Below are 21,756 nucleotides of genomic sequence, written 5' to 3' on the forward strand. Positions count from 1 at the left end.
ATAGACCCGTATGACCTGGAACAGGCGCAAATCGCAAGTGTGAATTCACTTGCGATTTGCGCCGATCGCCGACATGGGGGGTCTGATGACCCCCCTGGGCATCTGCGCGGGGTGCCTGCTGATCGATATCAGCAGTCATCCCGGTCCGGTCCCCGCCCGGCAGGGACCGAAATTCCCACAGGCGTATGGATACGTCCTGGATCCTTAAGTACCAGAAAGCCAGGGCGTATCCATACACCCTAGGTCCTTAAGGGGTTAAACGCAATTACTCAATTCTGTTTCCCCAAGCCCCATCCTCTTGAACGGGAGGCCACTGCCCTGGTAGAGTAAGCTCTAAGAGCAACAGCCCTGAAGAGACATAAGCTAAGCTAAAGGATTGCTTAACCCACATAGTTAGCTAGTCTTTGCAGGTTTTTGCACCCTTATTAAGGTGAAAAAAGAAGTAAGTTAGAGGACAGTATGAAGCTCTTAGTCCTCCTGTCTAAGTACTCTAGGGAACACCTTTACATCTAATGTATGAAACTGCCTTTCCTTATTAGATATGTGAGTACAGAATGGAGGAAAAAATAATGTCCTGGAACATGTGAGAATAAGAGATCACCATGGGGAAAAAAGGTAGGGTCTGGCTTAGGAAAAATTCTGTCATCTAGTATTTTTTGGGATGTCTCCCGGGTGCTACTGCTAGAAGAGATAAAAGACGTATTTTCAATATTGTTAAGTAAGCAAAGCAGGAAGGGTACGTGGATGTTCTTGTCCATCTAGGGACAAATGACCTGACTTGCAATGAAGTTTCAAAGGTGAAGGAATCTTCTGCCTGTGCATAACGTTCAATGATATGCAGAGGCACATTAAGGAGTTCAACTTATGGCTTAGTAAATGGTGTCAAGAGCAAGGATTTGGCTTTTTGTCTCATGATAGCTCTACTTGGAATAGAAAGGAACTGTACAAAGAAGATGGTTTGCATCTTTCTCTCAAAGGAACGAATGTACTCAGTGAACAATTCCAAGAATTTGCTAAGGAGTAATTAAACTAGTTTTAAATTAGAGGGGCAAAGGTTTAAAAGTAATATCAGGAAGTATTACTTTACTGAGAGAGTAGTGGATGCATGGAATAGCCTTCCTGCAGAAGTGGTCGCTGCAAATACAGTGAAGGAGTTTAAACATGCATGGGATAAGCATAAGGCTATCCTTCATATAAGATAGGGCCAGGGACTATTGATCAGATTCAGATTATTGGGCAGACTGGATGGGCCAAATGGTTCGTATCTGCCGTTACATTCTATGTTTCTATCTCAAAAGGATCTGAACTAGTTAAAGGAGTAGTGTACTGACAAGTAACTTGAGTCCATTGTGCCTGGGTTGCAAAAAAAAAAAAAAAGAAAAGAAACTTTCTCACCTTCCTGCATTTCTCCCGTAGTGCCGCTACAGCTTTCCGGTCCTCCGTTCGGGTCTTCCCCTGTGTGCCTGGATCGCAACACTGTGCTCAGCCCATCACCGGCCGAGGCGGGACATCGCTGCGGCCGCTGATAGGCTGAGCGCAGTGTGACGATCAATGCACACGGAAGAAGGAAGGAGATCAGACAGGAGAACTGAACAGCTGTAGCAGCGCTACAGGGGAATTCAGGAAGGCAAGTTAAAGTTTCTTTTTTTTTGCAGCCTGGGCACAACGGACTCGAGTTACTTGTCAGTACACTACTCCTTTGATACAGCAAATTCCCCCACACTAGGAGCTGATTTAACTGCTACTAACAGGAAGGTTTTCAGGACCATGGGGGAGATTCATCAAAACTGGCCCAGAGGAAAAGTTGATGAGTTGCCCATAGCAACCAATCAGATTGCTTCTTTTATTTTGCAGAGGCCTTTTCAAAAATGAAAGAAGCAACTTTTCCTCTGGACAGGTTTTGAAAAATCTCCCCCCATATTCTTAAGGGGACTGAAAGCAATGAGCTCAAAAGGCTCAGTTGTCAGAGCCTTCTGGATGACAGATAAAAAGAAGAGAAAGTTGAAAGGCTGCTATCAAAAGACAAACATTGACTTGTCTGTTGATAATAGAAACTGCAACTGCAGTGGAAATTTCCGATTTTTATATTTTATTCCCAAAGAGTGCACTGCCAGCATCTCTCTGAGTCCGCCACAAGTAAAAAGTCATCCAGGTAAAGGAACAAAAGTTTTGAAGTAGAAGAAATGTAGATGAAAGCACTCACCACGTCCAGTAGCAAAGTAATCCTTTAGACTTTATTCATGCTGAAAGGTGCAAAAAGTGATGGCGAAGCAGGGTGGCAGGGTAATAAAAGGCAGGGGAACAAGACGGATGGTGACGTTTCACACCTAGCGGTGCTTTCTCAAGCCCTCAATGATGTCAGTCATCTTCGCTTGCTTAAGTACAGGAAGGAGGGAGGGGAAATGCGTGTTTCCATTACAACAGGAAATTAATGCATACAAAAGTAAAATACCCGTTATAACATTCAAATTTGTATAAAACTGTACTTGTAGCAAGTGATATGTAGCTAAATGGATGCCCTGTTGCATCCAATCTGGAATCTTCACGCTGTAACAACTTTTGTTGCAGATCTCAGCCTCTAGGGGAAGGTTCCACCATTTCGATTCCGAAAAACCGAACCAAAGAACTTTCACCTGAGTGACTGGTATTCATGTGCGTAATAAACCTAGTTGCTCCCACTCCAGTTCGTAAGGTGCGCAGATGTTCTTTTATTCTTACAGAAAGTTGTCTTATGGTTTTCCCTACATAGTACAGCCCGCATGGGCACAGGAGGGCGTATACCACGTAGGGAATCCTACAAGAGACAAATTGTCTTACCACAATGTGAACACAGCCCAAACGGACGGACTTGTCAGTAACCATTTGATAGCAAATAGATCAAGTCCCACATATGAAATTCCCTGTTGGGACACATTTAACTAATTTTTTTCTTTGTTCTGTTTCTGCTTGACTGACACTCCTTTGATCAGATCACCGATTTTTTCATTTTTTTATTTTTTATTTTAGATGTTATAACTGGCGTTTTGGAGGTGCACTCTTTAAATCCTCATCCTGCTGCAGTTGTAACCAGTTTCATATTATGAGGTCTCTGATCGTAGCATTTATAGGAGTGTTGTCAAAAGAGAAACAGAATTGTGGATCTTTTGTCCTTTTCTCCCTTATTATTGCTAGCTAGCAACATTTTCCTGGATTTTTTCTCTACTTTTTTAAAAGCTTCAGTCACCACCCTTTTTGGGTAGTCTTTGCATACCAGCTATGAGCCAGTTTTCCTGCTTGCTCTAAGTACATTGTAGTGTCATTATTAATGCGCTTTATTCTCACTAACTGGCAGTAAGGTATGCTATCTTTGCTTTGGGGATGCAAACTTTTGTAATGTAGTAGGGCATTTCTTGGATGTGTCTTATCTAAATGTAGTTCAAGCAATCATCAAGGATGGAAATGATATGTAAAATAAATATTAACATCATTAGTATTATTTAGATATGAGACAAAGCTCTGGAACGCCTCCTCGTCACCATCCCACACTAACCAACACGTCCTCAACAAAGCGTAGATATTGCTTTATGTGAAATGTAAACAGGTTGTGGGAATTAAACACAAAATTGCACTCAAACACAGAGAGAAAGATATTTGCATAAGTACAGGAGACAGGGGTCCCCATCGCAGGGGGACAAAAAAGATCCACAATTCTGTTTCTCTTTTGACAACACTCCTATGAATGCTACGATCAGAAACCTCATAAAACGAAACTGGTTAAAACTGCAGCAGGATGAGGCTTTAAAGAGTGCACCTCCAAAACGGCAGTTATAACATCTAAAATAAAATAAAAAATCGGTGATATGATCAAAGGAGTGTCAGTCAAACAGAAAAAGAACAAAGACCTCAGACCGTTGGAGGGCCAGACTATAGTTTAAAAAAATAAAAATAAAAAAGGAACAAATTCCTATGCACACTTATATATCTTATTAGTGGACTACCCCTTTAAGTATGCAGCGCAGTTCCCCCACATTAGGTAGGCAGCATAGTTCCTCCCACATTACGTTGTGGTTCCCCCACATTAGGGTTGGCAGTATAGTTCCCCCACATTAGGTTGGCAGTATAGTTCCCCCACATTTAGTTGGCAGTATAGTTCCCCCACATTTAGTTGGCAGTATAGTTCCGACATTAGGCTGGCAGTATAGTTTCCCCACATTAGGCTGGCAGTATAGTTCTCCTCACATTAGGTTGTAGTTCGCCCACATTAGGTTGGCAGTATAGTTCCCCCACATTTAGTTGGAAGTATAGTTCCCCCCACATTAGCCTGGCATTATGCTCCCCCACATTAGGTTGTAGTTCCCCCCCCCCCCCCATTAGGTTGGCTGTATAGTTCTCCCACATTAGGTTGGCTGTATAGTTCCCCCAACATTAGGCTGGCAGTATAGTTCCCCCAACATTAGGTTGTAGTTCCCCCACATTAGGCTGGCAATATAGTTCCCCCAACATTAGGTTGTAGTTTCCCCACATTAGGTTGGCAGTATAGTCCCCCCCCCCCCCCCCCCCCAACTAGGTTGGCAGTATAGTTCCCCACACATTAGGTTGTAGTTTCACCACATTAGGTTGGCAGTATAGCTCCCCCCACATTAAGCTGTAGTTCCCCCACATCAGGTTGGCAGTATAGTTCCCCTAACATTAGGTTGGCAGTATAGTTCCCCCCCACATTAGGTTGGCAGTATAGTTCCCCCCCACATTAGGTTGTAGTTCCCCCACATTAGGTTTGCAGTATAGTTCCCTCCACATTAGGTAGTAGTTTCACCACATTAGGTTGGCAGTATAGTTCCCCCCACATTAGGTTGTAGTTCCCCCACATTAGGTTGGCAGTATAGTTCCCCCCACATTAGGTTGGCAGTATAGTTCCCCCCACATTAGGTTGTAGTTATCCCACATCAGGTTGGCAGTATAGTTCCCCCCACAGTAGGCTGGCAGTATTTTTCCCCACAGACATACAGCCTCCAGCCATACAGTGTATGGCTGGAGGCTGTATGCCTGTGTACTGCCCCACTTCAGTGCTCCGACCACCGCTCCTCCGGTCCGGCCATAGCAGTAGGTCCCAGTACCAGTGGTCAAAGCACCGAAGCTGACGTGCCGCTGGTAACACTTACCAAGCTGGCCAGCACACGTCCTGCAAGTTGCTCCACTCCTCTGCTATGGGCGCACGCACGGGACGTCAGTGATGTCCCTGCGTGCGCTACCTCCCGGCAGTCCTTGTGTTTTTAACCCCTTAAGGACGCAGCCCATTTTGACCTTAAGGACGCAGCCATTTTTTTTGCAAATCTGACCCCTGTCACTTTAAGCATTAATAACTCTGGGATGCTTTAACTTATGAATTTGAGATTGTTTTTGTACAGTGAGCCGTAACACCCCACAGGTGTTTGACAAATTTTCACTAATGTTGGACGTGAAAATGAAATTTTTTTTTTTTCACTAAAATGCTGGTGCAACCCCAAATTTTTCATTTTCACAAGTAGTAATAGGTAAAAATGTCCCCCAAAATTTGTAACCCCATTTCATTCGAGTAAGAAAATAATACCTCATATGTGGATGTAAAGTGTTCTGTGGGTGCACTAGAGGGCTCAGAAGGGAAGCAGCGACAATGGGATTTTGGAGAGCGAATTTTGCTGAAATGGTTTTTGTGGGGCACGTCACATTTAGGAAGTCCCCATTGTGCCATAACAGCAAAAAAAAAAAACACACATGGCACACTATTTTGGAAACTACACCCCTCAAGGAACGTAACAAAGGTTATAGTGAGCCTTAACACCCCACAGGTGATTTATGAATTTTCGCTAAAGTTCGACGTGAGAATTAAAATTTTTATTTTTTTCACTAAAATGCTGGTGTTATCCCAAATTTTTAATTTTTACAAGGGGTAATAGGAGAACCCCCTCCCCTCCATAAAAATAATTTGTAACACAATCTCTTCTGACTATGGAAATACCCCATATGTGGATATAAAGTGCTCTGCAGGCAAACTACAATGCTCAGAAGAGGAGCGCCACATGTGACCCCATTTTGGAAACTACATTCCTCACAGAATTTAATAAGGGGTGCAGTTAGCATTTACAACCCACTGGCATTTGACAGATTTTTTGAACAGTGGGCTGTGCAAATGAAAAATTTAATTTTTCATTTTAATGGACCACTTTTCCAAAAATCTGTCAGACACCTGTGGGGTATAAATGCTCATTGTACCCCTTATTACATTACATGAGGGGTGTAGTTTCCAAAATGGGGTCCATTGTTCTGGCACCATGGGGGCTTTGTAAACACACATGGCATACAATTCCAGCCAAATTTTCTCTCAAAAAGCCCAATGGCGCTCCTTCTCTTCTGAGCATTGTAGTATGCCCGCAAAGCACTTTACATCCACATATGGGGTATTTTCTTACTCAGAAGAAATGGTGTTAAATTTTGGGGGGCTTTTTCTCCTATTACCCCTTGTGAAAATAAAAACACCAGCATTTTAGTGAAAAAAAAAAATCAGATTTTTAATTTTCAAGTCCAACTTTAATGAAAATTTGTCAAACACCTGTGCTGTGTTAAGGCTCACTATACCCCTTGTTACATTCCGTGAGGGGTGTAGTTTCCAAAATTGGGTCACATGTGGGTGATTTTTTTTTTTTTGCGTTTATGTCAGAACCGCTGTAACTATCAGCGACCCCGGTGCAAATCACCAATTTAGACCTCAAATGTACATACTGCGCTCTCACTCCTGAGCCTTGTTGTGCGTCCACAGAGCATTTTACGTCCACATATGGGGTATTTCCGTACTCAGGAGAAATTACACTACAAATTTTGGGGGTCTTTTTTTCCTTTTACCTCTTGTAAAAATGAAAAGTATGGGGCAACACCAGCATATTAGTGTAACTTTTTTTTTTTTTTTACACTAACATGCTGGTGTAGACCCCAACTTTACCTTTTCATAAGGGGTAAGAGAAGAAAAAGCCCCCCCAAAATTTGTAGTGCAATTTCTCCCGAGTACGGAAATAGCCCATATGTGGCCCTAAACTGTTGCCTTGAAATACGACAGGGCTCCGAAATGAGAGAGCGCCATGCGCATTTGAGGCCTAAATGAGGGATTTGCATAGGGACGGACACAATAGAGTTCCCCAAACAGGGTGCCTCCAGCTGTTGCAAAACTCCCTGCATGTCTGAACAGTCAATGGCTGTCCGGCAATAACTGAGAGTTATTTTGCAACAGCTGGAGGCTCAGTTTTGGAAACACTGCTGTATGAAACATTTTTAAATGGGGGGGGTGGGGGGCAGTTTAACAGGGTGTACTTGTAATGTTTTACACTTTATTTTGTGTTAGTGTAGTGTTTTTAGGGTACATTCACACGGGCAGGTTCACATAGAGGTTCTCGCTGGGAGTTTGAGCTGCGGCAGAGAATTTGCTGCAGCTGAAAGGGAAACTCGCTTTAAGCCACCACCCGTGTGAATGTACCCTGTACATTCACATGGGGGGGGGGGGGGCTAACCTTCAACTGTTGCAGAACTACAACTCCCGCCGAAGGGAATGCTGGAAGTTGTAGTTTTCAACATATGGCCCTTCAGATGTTGCTGAACTACAACTTCCAGCATGCCTGGACAGTCTTGGCATGCTGGGAGTTGTAGTTTTGCAACATCTGGAAGTGCACAGTCTGGAGACCACTATACAGTGGTCTCTAAACTGAAGCCCTCCAGAAGTTGCAAAACTACAACTTCCAGCATGCCCAGACAGCCTTTGGCTATCTGAGCATGCTGGGAGCTGTAGTTGTGAAACTATGCAGCAGTGAAGATCACTCACCAGATTTTCCATGCTGCATTCTGCTGCCGCAGGTCCCCCCGCTGTCTGCCCCCGTCTGCTGCTGGTCCCCTGCTGTCTGCCGCTGCCATCTTTGCCCCGCTCTGCCCGGACACTTCCAGAGCGGGGATCTCAACTTTGACCCCCCACCCTTGCCCTGCGATTCGCCAATTGGCCAATTGCAGGGGATAGGAGGTGGCACCCCTGCAATCTTACTCCTATACTTTAGGATGATCGGAGCTGTCTCTGACAGCTCCGATCATCCCTATTTTCCGGGCTATCGGGTCACCAGAGACCCGATCAGCCCGGGAAAGCCGTGATCCGCTGGTCAGAATTAACAAGGGGCCGACAAGGGGCGATGTGCCGGGATGGCTGTTGATAGATATCAGCAGCCATCCCATTCCGATCACCGTGTCCGGAGACGCAGTGATCCAGGAAAGCTACGCCGTAAATGTATGGCGCTGTGCGCTAAGTACTTCTTAGCAGTGCCGCACATTTACGGCGCTTGTCCTTAAAGGGTTAAAGTAAACGTGAGGCTGCAGAGAGTTAACAGGGGCATCCCTGTGTCCCGAAAACATATTTCGGGACACAGGGATGTCCTTAAGCAGCGGCGGCAAAAACACCCGGCGGGCCGGATAGATGTCCTCGGCAGGCCGCATGAAGCCCGCGGGCTGTAGTTTGCGGACCCCCTGGGTTAAACAAATGTGTCCCAACAGGGAATTTTAGATGTGGGACTTGCTCTGTTTGCTATCAAATGTTTACTGACAAGTCTGACCGTTTGGGCGGTGTTCACATTGTGGTAAGACAATTCTCTTGTAGGATTCCCTACGTGGTATACGCCCTCATGTGCCCATACGGGCTGTGCTATGTAGGGAAAACCAAGAGATAACTTGCTGTAAGAATAAAAGAACATCTGCGCACCTTACGGACTGGAGTGGGAGCAACTAGGCTTATTATGCACATAAATACCTGTCACTCAAGTGACAGTTCTTTGGTACGGTTTCTCAGCATCGAAAGGGTGGAACCTTCCCCTAGAGGCGGAGACCTGCACCAAAAGTTTTAACAGCGTGAAGCGCTGTGGATATCCCAATTGTTTTTTTTCATTGAGGCCGAGGGGCCCTGTTGCAACCAAACTAAATGCTTTTTTATAATTCCATTTAGCTACATACCACTTGCTACAAGTACAAGTTTAAACAAATTTGAATGTTATAGCTGGTATTTCACTTTTGTATGCATTACTTACCTGTTGCAGGGATGTGGAAATCCTATCACCCGACACCAGGGACATGTAGTTCCGGGCACCGGGCAGTTGAATTTTTTTTTATAGATTTAGCCCTGTATCGGGCAAGCAGGGCCGGACCGACTTCCCCCCCACCCTCTTTTTTTTTTTTTCATAATGCCGGTGTGAGGTGCGGGAGCGGATGCAGACTTGCATGTGACACAAGTCTGCACCTCACACCGGTGCTCAGTGTGTATGGAGAAGGCTCCTGACTCCTGCTCGCTCCATACACCCAGAGCGCCGGTGTGAGGTGCATGGGACATAAATCTACACCTCACACCAGCACCCTGGGTGTATGGAGCAGGCTCCTGACTCGAGCCCGCTCCATACTCAGTGGCCCCCAGCTGATTTCAGTACCCAGGGGCCGCCGCTAATAGCCCGGCATGCGGCAATCGCCGCGGCCGGCTATTAACCCTTTGGATCACCGCTTTCAAAGTGGACAGCGGTGTCTAAAGGGATATTTTAACCATCCCTGGTGGTCTAGCCTTGAGCAGGTTCTATCAAATGAACACAGATCAAATGGAGTTCAATAGAACTGCATTGATCTGTAAGAGGAATCTAAATGATTCCTCCAAAAAAAGTGTAAATTTTTTTTTTTAAAGTTTAATAAGTTTAAAAACACCCATTAACCCCTTCCATATTAGAGGTACATTCACACGGGCGGATTTAATTGCGGGTTTCCCTGCTGCGTATTTGAAAGGGGGTGGGCTCTTCTCGGCTGCAGCGGCAGACCCTTCTAACTTCAATGGGGCTTGCGCCAGATATTCCACAACGTAAATTACGCCTCGGAAAATATGCTGTGGACAGCCGAGAAGAGCCCGCCACCTTTCAAATACGCAGCGGGAAACCCGCAAATAAATCCGCCCATGTGAATGTACCCTAAAACTTCATATCACCCACCTTTTCCATATAAAAATATGCAAACATAATAAAAATAAGCATATTTGGTATTGGCGCGTGCATAATTGACTGAACTATTCAAAAATAACATTTTATATCCCGTACAGTAAATGGTGTTAACATAAAAAAATGAAAAATACCAAATCACAAAATTGCGTTTTTTAGATTTATAACATCATATCCCAGAAAGTAAAAAACTGTTTAAAAAGTCTGATCAATGCCAAAATGGTACCGATACAAACAGCATATTACGGCCCAAAAAATAGCCCTTATACAGGCCAGTATACAGAATTTTTTTTTTATTAAAAAGTTTAAAAAAAATAAAAAAATTATTAAAACAAGACTGAAACTAAACAAATTTGGTATTGGTGTAATCAATTCGACCTAAAGTATCAAAATAATATGTAAATTTGACCACAAGGTGAATGGCAAAAAAAAAAAAAAGGAAACCCCAAAACTAATAAAGACCTTATTTTCGTACTATTTTGGTTGAATTAATTTTATCTACCAGGACAAGTGGATAGTCATGAGGGACAAGTGGATTGTGTTCTGCTTTAGTCCCTTGGACAAGAATTTTTTTTTAAATTTCCACACCCCTGTGTTGTAATGGCAACACCCATTTCCCCTCCCTCCTTCCTGTACTTAAGCAGGTAAAGATGACTGACGTCATTGAGAGCTGGAGAAAGCACCGCTAGGTGTGAAACGTCGCCCCAGTGTCAGTTTTGTTCCCCTGCATTTTACCACCCTGATTCTCCATCCCTTTTTGTACCTTTTAGCATGAATAAAGTCTAAAGGATTACTTTGCTACTGGACACGGTGAGTGCTTTTATCTACATTTCTTCTATTTCAATTGTTTCTATGTGCTCTACCTGTATAAAATTGCATCACCTGAGCATGTCCACAGGGTTTGGAGTTTACAGCCGAATTGAGTGTTAACCAGTTAGGAGTAGTGGTGCTGAAGTGTTTATTCCTTGTTCAATAATAGATAAAAGAACAAAAGTACCCACCTTTTGTCTTATGTAAGCTGCCATCTCAATATGCATCTCAATATACGAAATTGGTGAACAACCTGAGTGCTATTGAGATGGCAAAGAGAATGGCAAAACTGCAGGTGTACTACCCCGATTTCTATTTTACCACCATTCCAAGAAATTGTTGGTAATCTTGATGTATTGGAACATGAAGTCCAGGGATGACATAATCTTTTGGTAACAGATTTAGGCCAAGTTTCCAGCCTATAGTAATCTAAACATTGTAAATATCACCAGTCTAAAATAACCATCTGATCACCTGTAGCCATACTAATGCATTGTTGAGCCACTAACAGCGCTTTGTTTACATATGCTGTCAGCAGAGCCGGTCCTACCATGGGACCTGGAGGGACCATTGGTCCCAGGCAGTACTTTGCGCCAGAGATTTTTTAATACATTTTTTATTACCACATCATGGTCCCGGACTATGATGTGGTAATAAAAAATAATAATAAGGAAAAAAAAATGGGTCCCACAACTCCCACCGGGACCCGTGGTACAGCCAGTCCTGCTTCAGGCCGGCCCTGGCTGTCACAGCACGCCCTGTAGGCAGAAAGGGGCGGTGCTTCTGTTGCCCGACATGTGTACAGGGACCTAATCATACTTAACATAGGAGCTGCTGTGACACTTCTCAATGCTCCGAGAGCTCGGGGGGGGGGGGGGGGTTTGGTGGACGGTATCCGATGACCTCAGACGCCGCCTCAGCATGCGCTCATAAGCGCTGCTACAGCGTCCTTTATATTGCAGAGATGCAGAGTGGCTCTCTACAGCGCTCGCATCTCTGCTCTGAACTCCGGGCCGGCCAGTGATCTCAATAGAAATTCACATCACTTATTCATATTTGCCTGTCAGAGCGGTGATTGGCTGGATGGTGCCAGCCAATCACCGCTCTCGCGGGAGATATGAATCAGTGATGTGAATTTCTATTCACATAACTGGCCAGCCATATAATGCAGAGATGAGGAGCACAGAAGAAAGCTGCTCCACATCTCAGAAGGATGAAGGACGATCGCAACGGGAGTCAGAAGTGACACCTGGGGGATCTGTCTATTAGTACAGGTACTACTACTCCCAGCATGGAACAGTATGTTCCATGCTGGGAGTAATAGTAGTAGTACCTAAAAAAATGTAAAAAAAATTAAATAAAGTTAAAAAAACAAAAACATAAAACACACAATTAAAATACATAACTAATTTTACAAAATTTATTATAAAAAAATATATATTATTTTTACAATTAAATGGCCCCTTTATACATTTTTAATATTGCCGGCTACCCTTTGACGTCCCTGCCCACCCACATAAATTGGTCCCTGTTTAAAAATAAAAATGTTGATCTAAAAAAATAAAAATTTTCCATCCCAACTGTATTTTTTTTTATTTTTATTTTTAATGGTACCCTACGAAATTTAATAATAATAAAAAAAAAAGGTATCTCCATCTCTTTTTTGGATCGCTAAAGCCCCAAAAAGAATAAAAACCGCCTGTAAGAACACCAAAGTTAACACCCACATGGCGTTTTTTCACTCACATAGGCGTCTATGGGAGAAAAACGCCATGATTTCAGTGAAAAAAAACACCGTAGTCCCAACATGCTGCAATTTTGAAAAACTGCCTAGGAGCCAGAAAACGCCAAAGAGGAGTGAAAAAACGCCAAACTGAAAAACGCCAAGTGGAAAAGGCATTTTGTGTTTTCCTATTGACTAGCAGCTAACATCTGACCGCAGCATTTTTTCACTGAAAAAAACACCATGCAGCAGATTTGGCTTTTTATTGGCATTTTTGCAAGTAAACTTACCCTTATGGTATATTTGATCAGCTACATTTTGAATTTTCCAGTTCTTATTTTTAAGATTATGTCAGATAGAATCCTAATTTGTATGGCATTGGAGGATGCCTTGCCTAAAACATTCATAACATTATTTCACAATTCCGCCACTAAATTGTAGGTAAAACTAGAAAGTTTGATGGCCACCCCTCCACACACAGGGGATCTCCTGGCTTCCTTAAAATGTAGACCAGTGGACACCCTCTGTCATCTCTGTTATGTCCTCCCTCCTCAGAGTATGGGACAAGTCAGCTTTTAGATTTCAGCAGGTCTCTATACCAGGTCCTCTTACCCTTCTCTTTGGCAAGCGCTCTTTTCTGTTGACAGTATTTGGTTCTCAGTCGTTCTTCCCTCAGGAAACATTACCCACGCTATAGCAAGTTATGTCAGGATCTGGAACATGCGAGCCCCGTTCTCCTTTGTTACTTCAGGCTCATGGCTATGCTACTTTCAACTCTGTAGTTTAATCACAGACCTAGTCCCCTTCTTCCCTCTGCGCAGTTGTTACCATTTGATCTGAGGAGCTTTGCTTTACCTCAAGTAAGCCAACTTGCACTACCATCAGCTATATAGTTGCATGAGGTGGCGGAGGACTCTACAACTAGCTTCCTGCTTCCGCTACATGTGAATAAAATAAACAATTTTTCAGTGGTATAGAAGAACCCTGTTCAAGTTGAATAAATACTATATGTCTGCTGCTTGCTGGTGGGCGTCTTGGGGTCCATAGTGCACATTTTGTGGGAATGAACTGATTTTCAGATGCTCCTACTATCCTTTTTTAGATGTTTGGGGAACCAGGGTCACAAAGCTCCATAGGCCTAGTCATACTTGCTTCTTCTTAGGTATGTAAAAAATGTTTTCCTCTATGGATATTGGCTGTTGCATTGTTCTTGTTTTCTTATTCTTGCTGGCTTCTTATTGCAATATAAGACAGCACTGGAATTATGGCAACAGAGGATATGATACCTAAAGTAGCCAGGTTGAATAAACTATTCGATTGCCTTGCATCATATTGTCTTCCAAATGCCTTGTATTAAGGTAATTAAAGAAAAGCAACAATTCCAAATTAAATTTTAGCATGTGGCAATGCCATAAAAATTTTTTCTATTCTAATTTAAACCACTTCTGCCATTTATACCTCAGATACTTGGAGTATAAGGGAAGGAGGGGGGCTTTGGCTATGGGTCGGTTCACACCGTTCACTTCTATTAGCCGACCGAATTCAAATGCTAATTTTTGTCCTGTATACAGTTCTCTAACTGGACCTAAAACCGTGGTATACCACGGTTTTAGGTCGGGTGGGAAAGCCGCATACGGGGCAAAAATGAGCCGACCGGAGTCAGCGTTTAAATCCGGTCAGCTCATTGAAGTGAATGGGGTTCGGGCCAGGGATACGGGAGTGGTCAGTTTTCACTCGTACCAACCGAATCCGGCACCTGTACACTACAAAGGTAGTGTGAACCGGCCCTAAGATGACATGATGACTTCACCTCCTTTCGCTTAACATTTTTGTACAGATTGAAATCAGTTGGCTATATCTGCTGTAACAGGAACAGCTCTTGCTTCAGGAACCCTGGGAATTGTTGCTCCAAAGGGTCCCTCCTGTGAATGGAAAAATTAAACATGGATTCTGTACCTCTGTGGAACAGTGCCATATAAACACACAGGGGGAGATTTATCAAAACCAGTGTAAAGGAAAAGTTGCCCAGTTGCCCATAGCAACCAATCAGATCACTTCTTACATTTTTGCAGAGGCTTTGTTAAAAATGAAAGAAACAAGCTGATTTCCTTTTCCTCTGGACAGGTTTTAATAAATCTCCCCCACAGAGTTATAGGTCACATAATCATTTAAGTATCGACTTTGTTCCATTATCTATTATAGTGCTAAAGAGATTGGTGCAAGTTCTTTCACACTTAGAGTATCTGCTTTAACTGGTTTAACTGCATTATCAAAATCTAAAAAAAATTATTTTTTCTTAACTGTAGCAATTAAAAGGTAAACCTGGACTCACTTGAATTATAAATTCTCATTTCAAATGAAAAGAGAATTGCATATTTTTAATTTCTTAAGCCTGTATTCTATTATATTACTTACCAAGGTCAGTGTCTCCACTTTCAATAGCTTTGCCAAGAGCAAGGTTGCTTCTCTTCATCTTCAAAAGCAAAGGTACCTGATCCTCAGACTTCGGCTCATATTCCAACAGCTTAAAAATCAATAAATAAATTAAAAGTCAATTTTATAATGTACATTATAAATTTTCAATTTCATTCATTAAGGCTGGGTTCACACTGTCTCTTTAAATTATAAAAATGTTATGTACAGCAAAGTATGCATATTTGTGCTGTATACAATAGAGCTATAACGCATACCTAAAAGAAAATTTGGCACCATTTTATTTTTTTAATGAATAAAATTGTTCAAGTTAAGTCTTGATCAAGTTAAAGCATTTCATTTATGTATTTAATTTTAGGACAATGCAGTTTTCATGCGATTTATTAATAAAGTGTGTATTGGGGGCTACCATTAGTGTAGCCTCTGTGTGGTGTAGCACATCACAACACCTACACAGATGCTTTATTGCAGGCAAAGAGCATAAGAAAGTCAAGACAGAGAGACTCACAGGAAAGCACGGACTGCTTACTGCACATATGCATAGCACAAGCTAGGTGAAATGAAAGGGGGAGCCGGCGCTGTTTTCTTTAAAACCCTGAGGAGCAGTGACCTATCAATGGAGCAGCCAGGGAAAGAATCAGAAGAGCAGGGAGAGAGGACAGAGCATCGGAGGTGGATGTGGGAGGGGGAACCTCAAAGTCACACACATTACACAGTACGATCCGCTCTTCCCTAGTCTCCTCACAGCTCCCTCTACAGACATTGGGCAGGAGGAAATAAGGTTTATACAAAGTTTATAACAGCAGTAGAGGCCACTTCCCTTCCCTATGTAAAATTAACAAAATACAGTGGTCCCTCAACATATGATATTAATTGGTTCCAGTAGAACCATCATATGTTGAAACCATCATATGCCGAGTACATATGTCTATGTAAAAATGGTAATTGGTTCTGGGGCCTTGGAACCATTGTATGTTGAATACATATCTCTATGGGAAACTGCTAATTGGTTCTGGGATGACCATTGTATGTGGAGTGTATGGGGAGTGTTTAACAAACCAGGGTGCCTCCAGCTGTTGCACAACTACAACTCCCAGCATGCATGTACAGCCATTGACTGTCTGGGCATGCTGGGAGTTATAGTTTTGCAACAGTTGGAGGCACACTGATAGGGAAACATTGATGTATGGGGTGTATAGTGTGTATATGTATTGTATGTGATGTGTGACATCGCATACAGTACTGTACAGCTCTTTAAATACCTTCAGGGGGGACAGAATGTCCTCCATTACGATCCTGACGACTACAGCTCTATAGGAAAGGAAGGGGAGGGCAGCCAGCAGCTCATTGGATGCCTGCAGCAAGATGCTGCAGGCTATTGGCTATGGCTGCACTGGGGGGCGGGGCTTACACGGAGCTCACAGTGGAAGCCTGCGTGAGTTAGCAGGACAGCATGTGAGTAACAGGAGGCAGAACGGGGCACATTAAACAACTGTTAGTTGCTGAAGTTGTCAGCGCTGTCAGATAGCTGTTTGTACTATGGCCCCGACACACAGCAGCATCATATGTCGATGCTGCCTTCAACATACGATGGGCTCTGAGAGGCCATCATAAGTTGAAATGATCATATGTCGGGGCCATCATAAGACTGGGGGTCACTGTATATGTAAAAATAAAAGAATATGAAAAACTTGATATAAAAAAAATGATTACAAAAGACTATAAACTTGTAATTATCACCCCTTACATACAAAGGATAATATTACCTAACATTCGCTATTGCTTCATTAAGCCCTTGAGGAACTAAAGTAGCCAGCTTAAAAAACCAATAAGATTCATGATTAAACGATTTCTGGTAAGGATTAAGGATTTTTCTGGTATTGTTTCTAAAATAAGGTGTAAATCATTATTATTGTTATTGTGTATCATGGTAAAATGGCGAGACACACTATATAATGCAAAACTTTTTTTAATGTTGGATTTGTGTTTGCACATACGCGATCGCACCGTCTGAATGGTGCGGCCCACGTATTGCAAGCAGCAATTGCAGTATGAAAGATATACCGCTAATGAGTGTCACAACGGACTATGAGCAATAGACAATGTTTTGTCGGTTTGAAAGGACTTAAATGTAGTGTTGAGTGTTCCGATCATTGAACAGCACAAACAGCGAGCTTTATTGCAGGGATAACAGCCCAACTCAATCGGGCTAGAAGGTACTCAAATGTTGTCAATACTGCATTTTAATCTATTAGGAGTTACTAAACTCTATAAATTCCTAGATCGCCTGAACGTCACTCCAGGAGTAACAGGTACAATGTCACTCAAAATAGGGTCACTGTGAATAATGGGCCAATTACCTTTCAAGATTTTCCTGATCTCAGTTGCTCCACAGTTATAATTAGTTATGAAATTATATTTCAATCTATTATCATTTTCTCTTTTATAATAGTATTATATGAATTTTCATTTTTATTTTTTGGAGTGACAAGGTGAATTTGTTTAATATTCCTTACTTGTTGGTATGCCTTACTAAGAAGGCCTCCTGGGTAGCCCTTGGCTGAGAAGCGGCCCCTAAGAATAGCAGCTTGATGGTGAAAATCAGCATACAGTTTTTTCAAATCCTCAGATACTAACCATAGGGGACGCCTCTCAGTCAAGTAGGATAATGAGCACTTTCATAATTCAAAAAACAAATAACATCTACTAAGTTCTAGTAGAAATATGTCCAGAATGATTGAGGATTTCTAGGTCTAAAAATTGAATAGCTCCTGTAGAATAATGTAGTTAAAATTGTAATCCCCATGTGTTAGAATTTAAATGGTCAACAAATTGAAGGGCTTGTTCATATGTACCCGTTTTATTTGGACGTGTACATATGAGGTTCAAGCCCTTCAATTTGTTGACCATTTAAAGGGGTACTCTGGTGAAAACCTTTTTTCTTTTAAATCAACTGGTGGCAGAAAGTTAAACATATTTGTAAACTACTTCTATTAAAAAATCTTAATCCTTCCTGTACTTATTAGCTGCTGAGGTAATTAGCTGAAAGGTAATTGCCGATACCGATAATGCCCAAAATCGTGATTATCGGCCATACTGATAATCGGCCGATCCCTATTTATTTAGCATTCCATGGGACCACCCACTGCAACTCCCCGTGAAGGAAATGTGACTTGTGACATTGTCTCACGGAATGCTGGGGAAGGTCAGAGACTACAGTAAAATAAAAAGACTTGTACTACAGAACTTCTGGGTGTGAGTCCAGTGCATGAAAAGACGACAAAGTAGCACACGGCAGTAATAGAAGCATATTACACAGTAATATAACTCCAGTAATATAACTCCTGACTTGAACCAAATCGAAAATCTCTGAAAATGGCTATCCACCAACAGATTAAGAGGATCTGAAGAAACATGACAGAAAATCCTAATATCCAGGTGTACAAGCCTTGCAGCATCAGTCTCCTTGTGGAGGCTGTAATTGTTGCCAAAGTTGCTTTAACTAAGAACAGAGTAAAGGGTCCGAATATTTATGTAAATGCAATATTTTAGTTTTTCCTTTTTAACAAACTAGCAAAGATTTTTAACATTCTGTTATTACTTTGTAATTCTGCGGGGTTGAGTACAAAATGTTCCTTATGCTGGGGCAGTGGAGTACCCCTTTAAAACAACTATACTTACTTTGATTGCCAGTTCTGTTCTTCCACAGTCACATGCTTTTGAAGCAATCTCTGAATAAGAAATCCCAGCAGTGTCACCGAGTTTCTGATTAATAGCTTGGGCTACTTCTTCATCTGATTTCTCTTTCTGTTGAACCTAAAAACAAACAAATATGTAAATATAACTACACACAAAAAAGGGAAAAAAAATTATATCAATACTTATATCTAATTAAAAATAATACCTTGTAACATGCCCAATGAGCTAAAATACGACTGACACCTTGAAATTCTGGAATCTTTAGGTGTTCACAAATTTTAACAGCAAGTGGATAAAGTCTTCTCAAAACTAATCTGTGTTGAAGTAAAAACAAATATTATATGGTTTCTGTAAGCAACAAAGAGGACATAAAACAACTTTATAAATGAAGGACACATATAAAAAGGAAAAATAGACGTCTGTTTTCAAATCTATTCGTGTTTTTTTTTTCAATAACTGCAATTAAAAACCAGAATGTATGAACACAGCATTAAAGCGTACCTGTCGTTAAAAACTTTTGATATAATGTAGATACAATTTTTTTTTCCAATTAAAGTTTTATTCAGTTTCAAATAAAAACAAATAAACAAACAAAGTACAATCACCGTACAAGTATACTGGTGCAGAACAAGTCTACGTTCAGGTGTTACATCACACCAAACTCCCGATCAGGGAACAATAAAGCATCTCAGTAAACCTCAAACTGAGAAAGAGAAGTATGCCATACTGGAAAATTCAAATTACATTAACCAAATCGTGTCCAGCCAAACACGTACGCAACATGAGTAAGGAAACTGATAACAAATTCCAGGTAACAAGATGTTCACAAGAAGGGCACAAGGGTAAAAACATAAGGGGACAAGACAAGTGAAAGGAGAAAAGAATTAGGAATCCTCAGATGGGAGAGAACAAAAGAGATAAGAAGTCAGGTAGAGGTGGAGGGGCCAGGAACAGGAGCCACTGGGTTCTGAGGGGAAAGCAGAGTACGATATTCAGGAGTAGACTGGAAAGACAGACAGTCAAACCAAGTTTTAGTATAGCGATCGTTCTCTGCAGGGGTCAAGGCAATTAGTTCCTCCATACGTTGGAAGTAGTTTACCTCCCCTATCCATTCAGCAATCGTGGGGGAGACAGTAGATCTCCACTTACGAGGAAAAAACGACTTCGCCGCCTGCAGTAAATATCGCAAGAGAGACTTCTTATATCTAGAGGAGGACATATCAAACATAAATAAGAGAGTGGCCTCAGGAGAGTCCGGAACAGCCACACCAGTGATCCTACCCACTACCCGGCGGACCGTAGTCCAAAAGGGACGCAGAGAAGGGCAGTCCCACCAAATGTGCAACATGGTGCCAGCTGAGAGGTCACTTCGCCAGCAATTCTCAGAAACAGAGGGGAACCATCGGTGTAGCTGCTCCGGAGTACGGTACCTCTGGGAGAGGATCTTGTAGTTAGTTTCTTGAATTCTATTAGCAATAACCGACTTGTGGGACAGGTAGAAGCATTTCCGCCATTGCTCAGGTGTGAATTGTGTATTAAGTTCCGACTCCCAGGCAGCACAAAAAGCAGGCAGTGAAGTGGAGTAGCGGGATAGTAGCATCCTATAGAGAAAGCCTATGGTGTGAGGTGGTAGGGGAGGCTGAAGACAGAGCTGTTCAAACTGTGTCAGTGGTCTGTGTAAGCGCGTAGAGCGCCGTATGGTAGTATAAAAGTGGCTCCACCATGGACCCACTAGTCAGGGAGCCCCGAAGGGCAGAAAAGGTATGCCTAGAAGTGAAGGATAGAAGAGACAAGCGGGTGGGGGTGGAGGCCACGTCCAAGGAAGGCCAGCTAAAGAAAGAGGAGAAACCCGCGTGCGCGATACGCACCGAGAACTTGGACTCAGAATTGTGCAAAATGTCTAATAGGCGAGTGTGCATCGCCGCCATATAATACAGGCGGCAATCAGGCAGGCCCACACCCCCAGCCTCCTTAGGGCGATAAAGTGTCTCCCTTCGAATGCGTGACCGACCCAAAGCCCAAGCAAAAGAGCCAAACTTGCTTTGCAAGTCCCTCCAGAACGTAGCAGAAAGTTTAATCGGTAATGTTTGGACTAAGTACAATAATTTTGGTAGGAGGGTCATTTTTAAGATAGTAATCCTGCCAAACCAGTAAAAGTTCTTGAGGCGCCATGACTGCAGGAGAGTGTCAAATTGTGTTAGCAGAGGAGTGAAGTTGCAATGGAAAAGACAGGATAAATCTGCAGGGATCTTCGTGCCCAAATAGGAAAGGCCTCCTGAAGGCCATGCAAAGGGGAAATTCAACTTAATGAGATCGACTGAGGATTGACGGAGGGAGACATTAAGTGCCTCTGATTTAGAAACATTGATTTTAAAGTTGGACCATACCCCGAATCCCGACAGCTCCGACATCAACACAGGAAGTGAGACATGGGGATTAGTGATATATAGCAAGAGATCATCAGCGAATGCTGAGCACTTGTACTCATGACCTCCAATGTTGACACCCGAGATATCAGGATTCCGACGGATAGCAGTCAGGAGATGCTCCATGACCAATACGTATAGTAAAGGGGATAAGGGGAAACCCTGACGTGTCCCATTATGTATGCTAAAGGATTGGGATAGGGAACCATTAATTTTAAGGCGTGCTGAGGCGGTTTGGTAAAGAGACAAAATCTTTGAAGTGAGAACGGGGCCGAGACCTATAGAGGACAAGGTTTGATGCAGAGAAGGCCATGATATACGATCAAAGGCCTTCTCCGCGTCCAAGGAGAGAACCATCAAAAGGGATCTTACGGGACTTAGCATAGTGAATAATGTCCAGGGTTTTAAGCATATTGTCACGGGCCTCCCTATCCCGTACAAAGCCCGCCTGATCAGGATGGATCAAGTTCGGAAGGACCGGACCCAATCGTGAAGCGATCAATTTAGCAAAGATTTTCACATCTACATTCAGTAGAGAAATAGGCCTGTAGCTAGGACAGACCTGGGGGTCTTTGCCCGGCTTAGGGAGGACCGTGATATGAGCTAAAGTAGTCTGTGGGGGAAAGGGAGACAATGGGGACACCTCGTTGAAAGCTTCCTG

General features: G+C 42.6%; 1 protein-coding gene across 5 annotated transcripts in view; it reads right to left on the reverse strand.

The window, feature by feature from the left end:
- VPS16 (VPS16 core subunit of CORVET and HOPS complexes) overlaps nucleotides 1-21,756 on the reverse strand; it is a 309,167-nt gene that overhangs the window by 101,509 nt on the left and 185,902 nt on the right. For all 5 annotated transcript variants that reach the window (XR_008847136.1, XM_056535465.1, XM_056535467.1 and 2 more), the window contains exons 15-17: nucleotides 18,875-18,983; nucleotides 18,652-18,786; nucleotides 14,953-15,061 (exon numbers count right to left, since the gene is read on the reverse strand). Coding sequence is in view for 4 of the 5 variants with exons in the window: in XM_056535465.1 (XP_056391440.1) it covers nucleotides 14,953-15,061; nucleotides 18,652-18,786; nucleotides 18,875-18,983 (353 nt within the window). In the remaining variant the exon portion in view is untranslated. The remainder of the gene's footprint in view (nucleotides 1-14,952; nucleotides 15,062-18,651; nucleotides 18,787-18,874; nucleotides 18,984-21,756) is intronic.

Source organism: Hyla sarda, chromosome 8 (assembly GCF_029499605.1).
Source record: "Hyla sarda isolate aHylSar1 chromosome 8, aHylSar1.hap1, whole genome shotgun sequence".
NCBI lineage: Eukaryota > Metazoa > Chordata > Amphibia > Anura > Hylidae > Hyla > Hyla sarda.